This window comes from Oncorhynchus clarkii, chromosome 19 (genome assembly GCF_045791955.1).
Source record: "Oncorhynchus clarkii lewisi isolate Uvic-CL-2024 chromosome 19, UVic_Ocla_1.0, whole genome shotgun sequence".
Classification (NCBI taxonomy): Eukaryota; Metazoa; Chordata; class Actinopteri; order Salmoniformes; family Salmonidae; genus Oncorhynchus; species Oncorhynchus clarkii.
This window is the reverse complement of record NC_092165.1, coordinates 28,528,350-28,546,257: the sequence shown is the minus strand read 5'-3', so window position 1 is coordinate 28,546,257 and position 17,908 is coordinate 28,528,350. Positions and strand designations below refer to the sequence as shown.

At 44.3% G+C, this 17,908-nt stretch overlaps 1 protein-coding gene across 2 annotated transcripts in view; it reads right to left on the bottom strand.

Moving 5' to 3' along the window:
• Positions 1 to 17,908, bottom strand: part of LOC139375009 (alpha-(1,6)-fucosyltransferase-like) — a 114,283-nt gene that overhangs the window by 10,321 nt on the left and 86,054 nt on the right. For both annotated transcript variants that reach the window (XM_071116352.1, XM_071116351.1), the window contains exons 4-7: positions 5,835 to 5,956; positions 4,296 to 4,458; positions 3,743 to 3,857; positions 1,324 to 1,561 (exon numbers count right to left, since the gene is read on the bottom strand). In XM_071116352.1, coding sequence (XP_070972453.1) covers positions 1,324 to 1,561; positions 3,743 to 3,857; positions 4,296 to 4,458; positions 5,835 to 5,956 — 638 coding nt within the window. The remainder of the gene's footprint in view (positions 1 to 1,323; positions 1,562 to 3,742; positions 3,858 to 4,295; positions 4,459 to 5,834; positions 5,957 to 17,908) is intronic.

Genomic DNA, 17,908 nt, shown 5'->3' with positions numbered 1-17,908 from the left:
AAAGAAGTATTTAGGAAATTGCCTGGCCTGGCTTATATAACCCTGCTGTCAGATTTCAGTGGTGAGACTAGAGGGTTTCTCTCTGGCTGCACTAATAAATGATCTCTCTCTCTCAACCCTCTCTCCCTTTTCAGGCTAATTAGGAAAGACCTCAAATCTAAATTACATCTTGAAGAAATTAAGGGGGGGGGGGTTTAGAGGGTGTGTTTGTGTTTGCTGTAATTCTTGCTGCGAGTGTTTGAGTGTGGGATAGGGTTATAATCCATCCACCACGGTAGTGATGTCTGCCTCTGTCCTTTCTGTTCCCCTCTGCCTCAGACCTGACAAGGGCACATCAATGTCTCAGACAACCAATCATTTACCAATGTCGTAAACTACATAATGCTTTAACGATATTAATAAAAAACCAAACTAGGTCGATGACGGTCACCCACTTACTGTTCTGTTCTACACAGCCCAGTCACAAGGTGCAAGGCTAGAGTCCCTATGGTTGATTTCCAAATGGCACCCTGTTTCCTACAGTATATAATGCTATTCCATGTTCCCCTTTCTTCGCTCCTTCTCTCACCTCCAGTCAATCACTCGTTTCCTCCTGCCTTTCATCTTCTCTCCAGATCATTTTATTCCCCCAGTCTCTCTTTTTCCTCTTTCTTCTCCTTTCTCTCCGCTCCTTCCTCCCATTCTCTTCAATCTTCCCTTCGCTGTTCTTTCCTTCAGTCTCTCTCTCTCTTTCCTACCTTCAACACTTTGTTCTTCTAGCGTCTGTCTCCTCTCCTCTGTCCTCTCAACTGGAGGACCTACTTCAGCAGTAACACTGGGACAGGGAGACAAGCCCTCTGAACAAAGAGAAAAGGGTACAATTTTGCTGTTTTTGAGGTCAGTTCTTTCATGTTTGTTTGCCATTCTCTTGCTCAGGCACTACACTTGGATGCTTTGTGTAAAACAAAAAAAAATCTCTACAGTTGGAAGTCTCCCCCCCCTCCCCCCTCCCTCCCTCCCAGGCTGTTTTTCATCGTATTTTGTTTTTCATCTCATTCCCAGACCTGTAGTAGCCCCTTCTGATGTGAGAAGAAGAAAGAGAGTAAAATAGTGTCGGGGCAGACTCAAAGCTCCACAATACTCATCATCATTCTCCATGTACCACGCATAGATGTATAACGTAATTCTGTTTTCATGGTATCCTGCACACTGCGTGAGGTCTGTAGCTATGGACAGAACCCCAACAGAGGACAGAGGGCAGAACGTGTTCTGTCTGCGTCTGGCCTGTTGTCATGGTCACGACCCCATTATCAGAGGTCAGAGATCACGTCATGGTCAACACACCTGACCAGTGTCCGGTGGTGACCCCGGTGCGCTCGGTGCACGTCTGACTGACCGGGAGGAAGACGGTCTCCCAGCCTCCCGTGGCGTAGCGCCAGTTCTGGGACTCCAGGATGAGGGTACGCTGGGTGCCGTAGGCGATCATGAAGCAGTAGACCACGTGGTGCAGCTGGCAGCCGTAGCCACAGCCCTTGTTGATGTTACACACCAGCTTCCTGGCCTTGGAGCAGTCCTGGGGGTTCTGGAGGGGAGAAGGGAGGAGAAGGGACAGGAGGTGGGGTTGTTACAACACAGGGAGGCCTGAGGTGCCTGGTTAGTAAATGTTATGGTGAAGACCAGAGAGTCGAGGCATTGTCACGCATTTGAGAGCCAAAAGTGTATTTCAGTGTGCAGGGTCTTCTGCTTACTTTCTCTTTACCTTATCAAAATACAGACATGCTATCCTTTCTGTACTAGGAATACAGAGACAGACGGACAGAAAGACAGACACGCCCTAGTGGGCCCAGAAGGCTTTGACTGGCGTTGTACTTCATACTTCAAAACACGGTGTCTGTATGCTCTGCTGGAGTGGAGTCAGGGAGGGTCTGAAGGCAACATCCATTACCGTGACCATTCTCTTTGTTAACTCCTATCCTGATCCTGATAATCAGGTCGAGAACATGTTAACAAAGATCTATGACTGCAGCTCTGAGACTGTAGGAGCTTGTCTGTCTGTGTGTGTGTGTGTGTGAGACTCGAGGGGGGTAGATTATGGGAAGGTCAACCGTCAGTCAATGGCAGATGATGGGAGATGTATGGTGGGGACTGGCGAGCATGGAGAGAGAGATAGAGAGTGAGAGAGTGTAGTGTGTGTATATGCATGTGAATGTGTGCGGCTGTAATTATATTAGTGTGTGTGTGTGTGTGTGTGTGTGTGTATAGACCGTATAAGCAGCAAAGGGTTAGTATCCCTCCATTGACTGTGTGACTGGTGATGAAAAGCTGAGGCAGGGCCAGAGAGACAGGCAATACTAATGCTCCTCCATCACACAGCCACTATGTTATCAGACTAGCGCACACACACACACACACACTTCATCAAGTTAATCACTAGCTAGCTAACGTTAATAGCACACAGGGACTCAATATGACTTATTAACAACCTCTACCCTGCTCTCACCATTCCTTATTATTACAAGGTGAAAGATCTGTCAATGTACCCTTGAGCAAGGCACTTAACCCTATTTTGTTCTAGGGGGAGTCGTGCTACTATGGCTGACCCTGTAAAACAACACATTTCACCGCACCTATCAGGTGTACGTGTAACGTCTGCTTCCAGCTCACACTCTCAAACACATCGATCCCCTGAACGCAGCTCACTCTCCAGATCCCGATCACCTGTTCACACACCTGTATGTCGTTATTACACCTTATTTAGTTCAGTTCTTTGCACCCCATCATTGTGAGGTATTGTTTGTTTTGTGACACACTTCTATTCGGAGCGCTGTTGGTCCTGTAATTAAATCCTCCGTGTATGATAGTTTTTGCCTGCCTTACTACCGAAGCCTTTTGCCTATTCCCTGCCTGTACCTTAGCCTATTGGATTTCCTGTTATCAACCTATTGCCTGATCTCCCGGACGACGTTACTAGCCTTTTCCCTGCCTGTACTGTTGCCTTTTTGGACCCCCTGTGTATGACCTTGTGCCTGCCCCTGGACCCAGCTACCTGCCTCCTCCTGTGGTCCTCTACAATAAACACCTGCTGCGCCCTGCGCTTGAAACCAGTTCTCGGTCTCCCCTCGTGCTCAAGACAGTATGTGCCAATATTTTTTCAAATGCACCCGCACACTTACACGCACGAATGCCCATTTTCTGTAATATATTAGTAAACGGACACAGTTTGGGTTCCTGTCACTCCCACAAACAGAACAAAGTTGCATAACCTAGTTAGCGCAGCCTCTTTACGAGACATACAGCAGGGAACTTTTGAAGGTTCTCTATGGTTTCCCTGTTGAATGACACATTGTCGTGAGGCTTGGCACCATGACACGCGTGTCAAGAGGAGGGAGAGAAGCATCGCGCTGCCTCTGCCCAACTCACAGCGGAGACGGAAGACAATCACATCCTTAGCCGTCTTAATCCTGTTATACAGTACACTGGCAGAGGGGAGGTCTACCTGCCTCTCCATACAGACCTGCTCAGCCCACACACACAGTACAGACCAGCATTACCGGGACAGAAATTTGCCCTAATTAAAAGCTGAATAGATTTGGATTTGTTTCAATGATCAGCTAAAGTCAATGTAGACGATTAAGTCACGTGTGGAATATGCCTATGTGGGTTGTAACCAGTCCCTGGTGTGTGGTAAAAGCCCATCCTAATCTCCCGTGGGGTGTCCATACGTGTACTTAGGTGTTGAGCTGTGTGGTGGACATTACGGTACCTGGAGGTATGTGATCCTGTTCTGTACCAGGTCAGACAGGTCCTTGGCCTCTTTCTCTCTCCAGTCTCCTGCTCCGTCAGCCTGGCTCAGGTAGTGCAGGTCAGTCATGATGGACCTGGAGTCAACACACACAGGCGCGCACACGTTAACACGGGGTTAGAGGTCACAGCTGGGTCGTAGCGTTGCAAAGGCTCCCATGGTGAATTATGTAACATGTTATCCACGTGTGTTCTGGTGTAAACGTGTGTGTCTGTGGGTGATAGAAGAGAAGACACTTTCCATTTTTCGATCGACAACAACTTAAGCTTAAGTCACTTTTCCAAAATTGGATGCTGATAGAAGAGGTTCCTTTTCTGGGCATTTTACAACTTTTCAGTGTGTGTGCAAGTACATTTATGTTACCTCTGCTGGTGCCCCAGCTCCTGCAGCAAAGTGTGTGTGTGTGTTACCTCTGCTGGTGCCCCAGCTCCTGCAGCAAAGTGTGTGTGTGTGTGTGTGTTACCTCTGCTGGTGTCCCAGCTCCTGCAGCAAAGTGTGTGTGTGTGTGTGTTACCTCTGCTGGTGTCCCAGCTCCTGCAGCAGTGTGTCGATGTGTTTCTGCAGGTCCCCCTGCTCCATGTGACCCAGCTTCTTGACCTCACTGCGGACAAAGTACCAGATCTCCTTCACCCCGTTCTCTATCTTCCTCCGCAGCTCTTCCTGGTTCCTACCTGGCCCTGGAAATAAGAAGAACACAAGAAGGGAAAAAGGTAGGACAATGGAGGGTTGTTTCACACATATTTATCATTCAATCATATGCATTTTGGGAGAACACGTATATACGATAACATACACACATAGTCAGCTGAGATTTTCTCTAGCACCATATAGGGGTTGACCTTAGACACAGATCCGGGATCAGCTAAGAACACAGGACATCACATCACACACAGTCAGCTGATCCCTTGAGCAAGGCACTTAACCCCTAACCTGCAGACTACAGCAAAACATTTTCTTTCCATTTCAATGGACAATACAAATTGCCCTTAGAGACAGATCCAAGGATAACTTACTCTCACCCTAAAGCAGAGTTGTGCAACTTTGATGTGGGTGGGGGCCACCAATAAACGGAACTCATCATGAGGGGCCGCAGTGGCTCCTGTGTCTGCGTACCCACATCCATACCACCCCCCCACAAAAACATTTTAGTGGCCCCCCTTGTGACAACCAAGAGAAAATATTAAAGTTTTAAAGTTAATTTCCTGCAATTCTACACATTTTTCCATGGGGTGGAGGCAAATGTTCTCAGTTTTTAATTTGATTACCTGACAATGTTCACGACAAGTTTAGATAGCTGCCCTCTAGACTAACTCAACATTCTAAAAATGTTTTGCTGACATGGGCTAATTGAGTGACTGCTGATCCAAAACAACAGGTATAAATTGCACCTTGTGTATTCCACTATTCTAACTCTCAACATGAAGTTGAGACCCCGACTGAGTCCCCCCCCCCCCCCAAAAAAAAAAACAGAAATCATCATGAGGGGCCTGCAGTGGCTTGTGGGTCTGTATACCCACCTCCAGTTTGACAGAAATGAACTTTTAAGTGAATGGTCCGCAGGCCTACAAAGGGCCAGTCGCCCATCCAGCCTTAAAAGGTCAAGTGCAAACTGTCCTTAGATCAGTGTCTAGGCCTAGTGCCACAGACATAATAAGTGTCACAGAGGTCATTAAGTGCATGCTTCTCCTACAAGAACAGGGCCAGAGTACAGAGACCGAGTAGCCCTGCTAATGTATCGACAGGCATAGTAGCCTAAACTGGACTATTAAAGCAGGGGTGTCCAATCCAGCCCGCGGGTGGTTTGATCTTGTTTTCATAATGTTTCAAATGAAAGCAGCTGACCCAGAAAAGAGCTGCATGTGTGGCTCGTGTTACTGTGAAGGACAAGGACGGAAGATTTCTGGCTGAAATACGAGGAAAGAGGAGTGGACAGGGAATCCTGCCTGGGAATACTCCTCCTCACTGCCTCCTGTCCTAATTTCCAAAGTGTGTGCGTGTGTGTCTCAAGTTCATGTGTATGTGTGTGTGTTCGTGCGCAATGTGAGTGTCATACCGTCTCCAGGCAGGCTGCGGTAGGAGTTGATCTGTTCCTTAGCTCTGATCAATTGTTCCTCCAGGATCCGCAGTCTGCCTGCACTCACCACCGGGCCCCCGTCAGACTGGCCCTCTGGTAACCTACAGTACAGGGGGAGTGGAGAGGTTAGAGGTCAGTCTGGCTTCATTCACAACCTGGCCCTGGTAACCTAGAGACAGGGGAGAGGAATTGAGGTGGTCTGGAATAGGGTTGAATGGCAGGAACCCGGTTACCAATGGCAGGAAATACTGGGTTACCTGGGAGTAAAGTGATTTATTCTCAGGATGGAACATTTGTAAAACAGTGAGAAAATATTCAACCCTACTCTGGAATACAGCCTGGTGCAGGGAGAAGTGTAAACATACAGGACAGGGTGTCAGTGGTTAGCCTGGTTCTCCGTTAACCAACAATACAGTGGAGAGATCAGTGAGAACGCCTGGGGCAGGGATGATTTTTGTTTTTACTGTAAGTGTCCGGCTGGCACTGTGTATACATTATAGGTGTGTGTGTCTGTGTGTTTGTGTGTACATTATAGGTGTGTGTGTTTGTGTGTACATTATAGGTGTGTGTGTCTGTGTGTACATTATAGGTGTGTGTGTCTGTGTGTTTGTGTGTACATTATAGGTGTGTGTGTCTGTGTGTACATTATAGGTGTGTGTGTCTGTGTGTGTGTGTGCACATTATAGGTGTGTGTGTCTGTGTGTTTGTGTGTACATTATAGGTGTGTGTGTTTGAGTGTACATTATAGGTGTGTGTGTCTGTGTGTTTGTGTGTACATTATAGGTGTGTGTGTTTGTGTGTACATTATAGGTGTGTGTGTCTGTGTGTTTGTGTGTACATTATAGGTGTGTGTGTCTGTGTGTTTGTGTGTACATTATAGGTGTGTGTGTTTGTGTGTATATTATAGGTGTGTGTGTGTGTGTGCTTGTGTGTACATTATAGGTGTGTGTGTTTGTGTGTACATTATAGGTGTGTGTGTGTGTGTGTTTGTGTATACATTATAGGTGTGTGTGTCTGTGTGTTTGTGTGTACATTATAGGTGTGTGTGTCTGTGTGTTTGTGTGTACATTATAGGTGTGTGTGTCTGTGTCTGTGTGTACATTATAGGTGTGTGTGTCTGTGTGTGTGTGTGCACATTATAGGTCTGTGTGTCTGTGTGTACATTATAGGTGTGTGTGTTTGTGTGTACATTATAGGTGTGTGTGTCTGTGTGTTTGTGTGTACATTATAGGTGTGTGTGTGTGTGTGTACATTATAGGTGTGTGTGTGTGTGTTTAAGTGTACATTATAGGTGTGTGTGTTTGTGTGTACATTATAGGTGTGTGTGTCTGTGTGTTTGTGTGTACATTATAGGTGTGTGTGTCTGTGTGTTTGTGTGTACATTATAGGTGTGTGTGTCTGTGTGTTTGTGTGTACATTATAGGTGTGTGTGTTTGTGTGTACATTATAGGTGCGTGTGTCTGTGTGCTTGTGTGTACATTATAGGTGTGTGTGTTTGTGTGTACATTATAGGTGTGTGTGTGTTTGTGTGTACATTATAGGTGTGTGTGTCTGTGTGTTTGTGTGTACATTATAGGTGTGTGTGTCTGTGTGTTTGTGTGTACATTATAGGTGTGTGTGTCTGTGTGTTTGTGTGTACATTATAGGTGTGTGTGTTTGTGTGTACATTATAGGTGCGTGTGTCTGTGTGCTTGTGTGTACATTATAGGTGTGTGTGTCTGTGTGTACATTATAGGTGTGTGTGTGTGTTTGTGTGTACATTATAGGTGTGTGTGTCTGTGTGTTTGTGTGTACATTATAGGTGTGTGTGTCTGTGTCTGTGTGTACATTATAGGTGTGTGTGTCTGTGTGTGTGTGTGCACATTATAGGTCTGTGTGTCTGTGTGTACATTATAGGTGTGTGTGTTTGTGTGTACATTATAGGTGTGTGTGTCTGTGTGTTTGTGTGTACATTATAGGTGTGTGTGTTTGTGTGTACATTATAGGTGTGTGTGTCTGTGTGTTATGTGTACATTATAGGTGTGTGTGTCTGTGTGTTTGTGTGTATATTATAGGTGTGTGTGTCTGTGTGTACATTATAGGTGTGTGTGTCTGTGTGTTTGTGTGTACATTATAGGTGTGTGTGTCTGTGTGCTTGTGTGTACATTATAGGTGTGTGTGTTTGTGTGTACATTATAGGTGTGTGTCTGTGTATACATTATAGGTGTGTGTGTCTGTGTGTTTGTGTATACATTATAGGTGTGTGTGTCTGTGTATACAGTATAGATGTGTGTGTCCCTGTCCTTCCAGGTCAAGGTGATTGTTGGCAGGCTGATTTCCCAGGGGCCTTTGCATTTGGATGCGCTTCCTCCCACCTCCCAGTGCCAATTTAATGCAATGATCAGTAGTGAGGTATGCCAGCCGACCATGGGTGTGTGTGTGTGTGTGTGTGTGTGTGTGTGTGTGTGTGTGTGTGTGTGTGTGCGTGTGTTTATAATGATCAATGGCGAGGTGTGTGTGTATAATGATCAGTGGTGAGGTGTGTGTGTATAATGAATGATCTGTGGTAAGGTATGAGAGCAACCGGCGACTGCAGGGCAAATCATTCACTGGCAGTAGTAATTCATCACCCCACGTGCTACACACACACACAGAGAGAGAGGGAGAGAGAGAGAGAGAGATAGGCGAAGGGAGAGAGGGAGAGAGAGAAGCGGGAGAGAAAGAGAGAAAGGCACCTTCAACCCCCCCCATTGACTAAAATCCATTACCAACAAACACCCACATCCTTGAAAGCCATCTCTGAGCTGAGCTGGGCCTCCCCTTCCACCTCCCCTCTATCCACCCTCCCTTCCCCTCTCTCCCTGCAGGACTAACTTATGAGAGGGCACATTTTAAGGGACAGGGGCAGGAAGCTAGGGCCAGATGGGGTAAAAGTCCCCTTGCAGCTACTCCTCGAGAACAAGTAGAAGAGTGAGAAGTAGATGCGGTCAGTTGAAGAAAGGTGTTGTGAAAATGCCTCCACACGTACCATGTAGAAGATGAGACAACATTGAATATACAGTATATCAAAAAAGTGAGTACACCCCTCACATTTTTGTAAATATTTGAGTATATCTTTTCATGTGACAACACTGAAGAAATGACACTTTGCTACAATGTAAAGTAGTGAGTGTGCAGCTTGTATAACAGTGTAAATTTGCTGTCCCCTCAAAATAACTCAACACACAGCCATTAATGTCTAAACCGCTGGCAACAAAAGTGAGTACACCCCTAAGTGAAAATGTCCAAATTGGGCCCAAAGTGTCAATATTTTGTGTGGCCACCATCATTTTCCAGCACTGCCTTAACCCTCTTGGGCATGGAGTTCACCAGTGCTTCACAGGTTGCCACTGGAGTCCTCTTCCACAGTGGCCATTATGGTCTTGGCCACCGTGCTGCAGTTTCAGGGTCTTGGCAATCTTCTTATAGCCCAGGCCATCTTTATGTAGAGCAACACATTTTTTTTTCAGATCCACAGAGAGTTCTTTGCCATGAGGTGCCATGTTGAACTTCCAGTGACCAGTCAGTATGAGGGAGTGTGAGAGCGATGACACCAAATTTAACACACCTGCTCCCCATTCACCCCTGAGACCTTGTAACACTAACGAGTCACATGACACCTGGGAGGGAAAATGGCTAATTGGCCCAATTTGGACATTTTCACTTAGGGGTGTACTCACGTTTGTTGCCAGCGGTTTAGACATTAATGGCTGTGTGTTGAGTTATTTTGAGGGGACAGCAAATTTACACGCACTACTTTACATTGTAGCAAAGTGTCATTTCTTCAGTGTTGTCACATGAAAAGATATACTCAAATATTTACAAAAATGTGAGGGGTGTACTCACTTTTGTGATATACTGTAGCTACCTCACACGGTGTATGGCCTGACAAAATATGAAATGAGTAGGATGTGAGAGTAACCGTGGTGACTGGTATTCCATGAACGCAGCAGGCAGCAGAAGCAGTAGTCTTATCTAGGGAGCCTGGCTGAGAATAAATATGTTTCTGTCTCTAGCATGAAATGATGCGTGGAGTTCTGTAATGGTAAACAGCGGGTTTCCCTGTGTGTGTGTGTGTGTGTGTGTGTGTGTGTGTGTGTGTGTGTGTGTGTGTGTGTGTGTGTCTGGTTGGTCACATCATAGTGCATGGTTGTCATCAGGAATGCACAGCCACAGTACAGAGATTGAAACAGGGGGAAGAAACCGCAATGTCAAAATGTTATGTCATTCTTGGCTGGTCAAGGATGAAATGAGCTGAGAGTCAGAGAGGAGAGGAGGAAGAGTCAGAGAGGAGAGGAGAAGAGTCAGAGAGAGGGGAGGCGAGGAGGAGAGCAGGAGAGTCAAGGAGAAGAGAGAGAGAGAGAGAGAGCAGAACCTGAGACGGAGCTGTATTTCCTGACAAAATGTCAAAAATATTAAACAATTAGAGAGTGTCATTTTCCCAAATTTGAAACCCTTATTCAAGGTTTCAAAGACCTCTCTGATGAGGATAGGCTACCCGTCCTGTTGGGGGAGGACGCAGAGAGCTGTGGGTTGGCAGCGCACTACATTGCTGCCTGCCATAAGTTGACGGACAATGTCTGACAGACCAATCAACCTGCACATGTACTTTGTTATTGTTGAATGTATGGTTATTTTGACCCTTGGTTATTGTTGTCCCGTTGACAATTTTGATTCTCATTTTAATTTATTTTTTTACATTGTAAATATCCAAAATAAGCTTTGGCAATATGTACTTCATGCCAATAAAGCGCGCAGAGAGAGAGAGAGAGAGAGAGAGAGAGAGAGAGAGAGGAGAGAGAGAGGAGAGAGAGAGGAGAGAGAGAGAGAGAGAGAGAGAGAGAGAGAGAAACAAACAAGAGACTGGGGTTTAGATAATGTATATCAAAAGGGAAAATAATGGTCTACTGTCATACCCGAAGCTGTGGCTATCAACAATACTACTAACATCTCATTAAAGTATAAAACAAAGCAGTACGGGGATTTATATTCAGCAGTTTACACAAACCCTCTTTTTGACACTCTCAAAACCACACAAATTAGCATCCACACACACAATGGCTTCTCAGCTTCAGCTTGGGTATCCCTTTACTATAGTGTCAGAGTGAAACTGGAGATCCCTCTGAGCCCGCTGTGTCCTCCTCCCTGCATGAATCTAATAGACCACTAAAGTAATACTCAGGACCCAGAAGGCTATCTGTTGTCAAAGCAGCTGTAGCGCCATCGGCCAGGCTGAGATCAGATGGGTGGATCAGATGGACACCGACACACCCTCCTCACCTCTCCTCCCTGTCCTCAGGATCAATGTACAGGGAACTGGGACAGGGACAGGAGTAACATGACACAACACACACTCAACAAATGAGGCCAGCAGGAACTCTCACGCAGGCCAGGCACACAGTCAAAGCATACACCCTACAGCATATATCTAAGCACACAAACACACCCATGCACACGCACTATCGATGCACACACACACACCCATAACACTCGCCATGTTATGCATGCACACACAGTTCCAGAAGATGTGCGTTATATGACAGAGTAAGACAACAGCCCTCAGCCATCTCTACACCCCATCAGTTTCACAGCTCTCACTTGAGTGAATGTCTGGGGTCTACAAGTACAAAAAGCTTCTATTTGTACATTTCATGTTGTGCTGTAGTGAAGGTCTATACAGCTGAATGCTGACATTTTTCCACTGGGGTGGGTAGTAAGCTGGAAGAGAGGCTGAGATGGGAAGGACAGAGGAATACATGGCCTCAATCCCAGTACCCCCCCCCCCCCCCCCCTCCATCACAGCCTCTCTTCCAGTTATTATTAGAGGTCGACCGATTATGGTTTTTCAACGCCGATAACGATTATTGGAGGATCAAAAAAAGCCGATACCGATTAATCGCGCGATTTTTATTTATTTATTTGTAATAATGACAATTACAACAACACTGAATGAACACTTATTTTAAATTAATATAATACATACATAAAAATACATTTAGCCTCAAATAAATAATGAAACATGTTCAATTTGGTTTAAATAATGCAAAAACAAAGTGTTGGAGAAGAAAGTAAAAGTGCAATATGTGCCATGTAAGAAAGCTAACGTTTAAGTTCCTTGCTCAGAACATGAGAACATATAAAAGTTGGTGGTTCCTTTTAACATGAGACTTCAATATTCCCAGGTATGAGGTTTTATGTTGTTGTTAATCTAGTATTTATAGGACTATTTCTCTCTATACCATTTGTATTTTATATACAGTGCCTTGCGAAAGTATTCGGCCCCCTTGAACTTTGCGACCTTTTGCCACATTTCAGGCTTCAAACATAAAGATATAAAACTGTATTTTTTTGTGAAGAATCAACAACAAGTGGGACACAATCATGAAGTGGTAAGTTGCTAGCTAGCATTAAACTTATCTTATAAAAAACAATCAATCAATCATAATCACTAGTTATGATGGTAAACTGGTAACACATGGTTACTAGTTTATCTAGCGTGTCCTACGTTGCATATAATCGATGCAACGCTGGGGGATGATTTAACAAAAGCACATTTGCGAAAAAAGCACAATCGTTGGACGACTGTACCTAACCCTAAACACCAATACCTTTCTTAAAATCAATACACAGAAGTATATATTTTTAAACCTGCATATTTAGCTAAAAGAAATCCAGGTTAGCAGGCAATATTAACCAGGTGAAATTGTGTCACTTCTCTTGCGTTCATTGCACGCAGAGTCAGGGGATATGCAACAGTTTGGGCAGCCTGGCTCATTGCGAATTCATTTGCCAGAATCTTACGTAATTATGACATAACATTGAAGGTTGTGCAATGTAACAAGAATATTTAGACTTAGGGATGCCACCCGTTAGATAAAATACCGAACTGTTCTGTATTTCACTGAAATAATAAACGTTTTGTTTTCGAAATGATTGTTTCCGGATTTGACCATATTAATGACCAAAGGCTCATATTTCTGTGTGTTATGTTATAATTAAGTCTATGATTTGGTAGAGCAGTCTGACTGAGCGATGGTAGGCAGCAGCAGGCTCGTAAGCATTCATTCAAACAGCACTTTTGTGCGTTTTGCCAGCAGCTCTTCGCAAGCACAGCGCTGTTTATGACTTCAAGCCTATCAGCCTAATGACTGGTGTAACCGATGTGAAATGGCTAGCTAGTTAGCGGGGTGAGAGCTAATAGCTTTTCAAACGTCACTCGCTCTGAGACTTGGAGTAGTTGTTCCCCTTGCTCTGCATTGGTAACGCTGCTTCGAGGGTGGCTGTTGTCGTTGTGTTCCTGGTTCAAGCCCAGGTAGGGGCGAGGAGAGGGACGGAAGCTATACTGTTACACTGCCAATACTATAATACCTATGAGAACATACAATAGTCAAAGGTACAGTGCCTTGCGAAAGTATTCGGCCCCCTTGAACTTTGCGACCTTTTGCCACATTTCAGGCTTCAAACATAAAGATATAAAACTGTATTTTTTTGTGAAGAATCAACAACAAGTGGGACACAATCATGAAGTGGAACGACATTTATTGGATATTTCAAACTTTTTTAACAAATCAAAAACTGAAAAATTGGGCGTGCAAAATTATTCAGCCCCTTTACTTTCAGTGCAGCAAACTCTCTCCAGAAGTTCAGTGAGGATCTTTGAATGATCCAATGTTGACCTAAATGACTAATGATGATAAATACAATCCACCTGTGTGTAATCAAGTCTCCGTATAAATGCACCTGCACTGTGATAGTCTCAGAGGTCCGTTAAAAGCGCAGAGAGCATCATGAAGAACAAGAAACACACCAGGCAGGTCCGAGATACTGTTGTGAAGAAGTTTAAAGCCGGATTTGGATACAAAAAGATTTCCCAAGCTTTAAACATCCCAAGGAGCACTGTGCAAGCGATAATATTGAAATGGAAGGAGTATCAGACCACTGCAAATCTACCAAGACCTGGCCGTCCCTCTAAACTTTCAGCTCATACAAGGAGAAGACTGATCAGAGATGCAGCCAAGAGGCCCATGATCACTCTGGATGAACTGCAGAGATCTACAGCTGAGGTGGGAGACTCTGTCCATAGGACAACAATCAGTCGTATATTGCACAAATCTGGCCTTTATGGACGAGTGGCAAGAAGAAAGCCATTTCTTAAAGATATCCATAAAAAGTGTTGTTTAAAGTTTTCCACAAGCCACCTGGGAGACACACCAAACATGTGGAAGTAGGTGCTCTGGTCAGATGAAACCAAAATTGAACTTTTTGGCAACAATGCAAAACGTTATGTTTGGCGTAAAAGCAACACAGCTGAACACACCATCCCCACTGTCAAACATGGTGGTGGCAGCATCATGGTTTGGGCCTGCTTTTCTTCAGCAGGGACAGGGAAGATGGTTAAAATTGATGGGAAGATGGATGAAGCCAAATACAGGACCATTCTGGAAGAAAACCTGATGGAGTCTGCAAAAGACCTGAGACTGGGACGAAGATTTGTCTTCCAACAAGACAATTATCCAAAACATAAAGCAAAATCTACAATGGAATGGTTCAAAAATAAACATATCCAGGTGTTAGAATGGCCAAGTCAAAGTCCAGACCTGAATCCAATCGAGAATCTGTGGAAAGAACTGAAAACTGCTGTTCACAAATGCTCTCCATCCAACCTCACTCAGCTCGAGCTGTTTTGCAAGGAGGAATGCGAAAAAAATGTCAGTCTCTCGATGTGCAAAACTGATAGAGACATACCCCAAGCGACTTACAGCTGTAATCGCAGAAAAAGGTGGCGCTACAAAGTATTAACTTAAGGGGGCTGAATAATTTTGCTCGCCCAATTTTTCAGTTTTTGATTTGTTAAAAAAGTTTGAAATATCCAATAAATGTCGTTCCACTTCATGATTGTGTCCCACTTGTTGTTGATTCTTCACAAAAAAATACAGTTTTATATCTTTATGTTTGAAGCCTGAAATGTGGCAAAAGGTCGCAAAGTTCAAGGGGGCCAAATACTTTTGCAAGGCACTGTATTTTTGGGTCATAAAATACATTCACGAACATCTCAATTTAACAAGCTGACTAGCTAAAGTTAATTTGCCAGCTAGCTATACATTTATTTTTCTACATGGGTGTTTGACATTTATATGAACTGCAATTCATGTTGTTACATGTTTTAATGACCAGAAAACTAGGCTGTCATCATGTGAAAACCAGTGGATATAAAGAGCTAAAGCATTTAACATTACTGCAAATATATGAATAAATAATTTTACACCGAACAAAAATATAAACACAACAAGTGTTAGTCCCATGTTTCATGAGCTGAAATAAAATATCCTAAAAATGTTTCATACGCACAAAATGTATTTAAAATTTTGTGTACAAATGTGTTTACATCCCGGTTAGTGAGCATTGCTCATTTGCAAAAATAATCCATCCATCTGTCTCAAGTTTTGAGGGAGCGTGCAATTGGCATGCTGACTGCATTAATGTCCACCAGAGCTGTTGCCTGGATAATGAATCTGACTATCTCTACCATAAGCCACCTCCAGCGTCATTCCAGTTCCCGCCAATATCCAGCATCTTCGCACAGCCATTGAAGAGGAGTGGGAAAACATTGCCCAGGCCACAATCAACAGCCTGATCAACTCTACGCGAAGGAGATGTGTCGCACTGCAAGAGGCAAATGGTGTTCACACCAGATACGGACAGGTTTTCTGATCCACACCCCTACTTTCTTTTAAGCTATCCGTGATCAACAGATGCATATCTGTATTCCCAGTCATGTGAAATCCATAGATTGGGGCCTAATTCTTTCATTTCAATTGACTGATTTCCTTTTATGAACTGTAACTCAGTAAAATCTTTGAAATTGTTGCATTTTGCGTTGATATTTTTGTTCCGTGTGGTAAGCTTGCCTTACAGTTCATTTCAAAAAATGATATGTCCGACTTGTTATTCTAGTAACGTTAACGTTAGAGGTTGAAAATATATGTAACGTAGATAGCTAACCTTTTTCTTATTGTATAGTGTAGGATAAAAATACCTGTATGCCTATGGATATGTATGGACCCTAAAACGGTTGGTATAAAGTTCAGAACGGTGGTTTGAATGTTTTATGGCTTCCACTGGCTAAGGGGAGGGGGGAGGTGCACAGAGAAGGAGGACACGTACCTCTCTAACGCAGAGAAGAAGAGAAGGGTAAAACAACAGCGGTGTAAAAATAACAATCGTCCTGATGCTGGGAGAAAAGTGTCTCTTGTTGCAACCCAGCGATGGGAATAAGACAGAACAGAGCCCTGAGGGTGCAGAGTATCTGGGTGCAAAACACACACACACACACACACACACACACACACACACACACACACACCAAAGAAAAAACAGAATAACAAAAAGTAATTCCACACGTAGCTGCAGTGGCCTAGTTCCTTTCTTTGTTATCAGCCCGCTATGGTGTAAGCCACAATGTACACACTGGGCCAGTAGATAGGGACTGGGAGCCACTGTCTGCATCCCAAATGGCACCCTATTGCCTACATACCGCACTATAGTTGACCAGCACCTGCAGTCACAGTGGCTGTGGATGAATGGAAACTGTAAAGGATATAGGCAGAGATGCGGCTCTGGGCCTCTGTGTTAACGGCTGGTGTATACGCTCCATTATAGGGCCATTCAGACACACAATGGATGTGTGGGATATGTAGGTCGAGTGGGACAAAGGCATGAAGCCTCTAGAGTGTCAGCTCGTGGGAGAGGAAGTGAGAGAAAGGAGAGTTGAGCTGTGTGTGAGAGAATCGACTGTGTGACATACAGTAACATTGCATCACTGCCAGCAACACCACTCGAGAGGCATATCGGTTGGATCTGTGTGTGTGTGTGTGTGTGTGTCTAAATGTAGCCAGCAATCAGAATTAAGCCTTGCGTGTTTCACTTGGTGTTTAAGTGAGTCTGTCAAAGTGCAGAGCAAGTCAGCAAGTCAGAATATCTGTATTATTGCAAATGTGTGTGTCGGTCTGAGTGGGAGCGAGTGAGTGTGTATGTTTGAGCTTGTGTGTGTGTGTGCGTGTCTGAGTGAGAGTTTGCCTACACCAACTAATGCTTAGAAGACAGTTTAATGTCTGTATTAGCGGGGGGATGAACCCAGTCCCATTCCCTTCAGCTTAAAACACGCAGAAATCACAGTTGAACGCTTTCATCGCGGTCAGTTCTACGCCTTACAGAACAGAAACAGGCCAGTGAAATAAAGGACCAGGTCTTACATAGAAGACATTCAGGTGACACTAAAGTACCTTTAATGTCCATTATAAAACGGGTTGTTTGGATTCTGGATGCTTACTGGACGAGCAGCGTTCCAAGCCGTGCTGTATTGGCCTAGATAGGCACACCTAAGCCTGCTAACAGGTCCATCTGAATTCTCACGTCGCCTTCATAGGAATATCATGTTCACTTTGCTGTATTTCCCCTTGTTTCTAGCCTAGCATTCAGTTTGGTACAGTGGTCGGGTTAATATAAGCCTAGCTGTTTGCCTGTCCGACCTCGGAAAAGACGTGTCAACTTTGAAATGCGATCTCCCCTGTACCATAGAGAGTGAACAGTGTCCAGAAAAGAGTGGTCACCTAGTTTCTCTTGAACATCGTGTAAGCTGCAACTCGTTTCCCTGAGGAAAGCCACGAGAGGAAAGTTACTACGGATGTGGTAAGGACAACGTGGTTGCTGATTGTCTTTCAAGGGTGGGCGGTTTTGTGTTTAGATGAGTATTATTTTGGTTGAGCTCGTTCCAGGGGGGTGGGAGTATTAAAAACATACTTTATTTATATATGAAAAATATATTTTAAAAAGTGTTTGTTTTGTTTTCTATTTAATTGTTGACAGCCAGTTGATGCCATGTTTATATTGGAGAAGGCGACGCATAAGGAGGGACGCATTTAAGTGAAATTAAAGTTGTTTTCTGTTGGTGGTGAGCAAACTTGTCTTAAGGGGGACGGTGTTACAGCTTTTGGGTTTTACATTTATGATTAGCAACGATTGGTGTCACCTCGTTA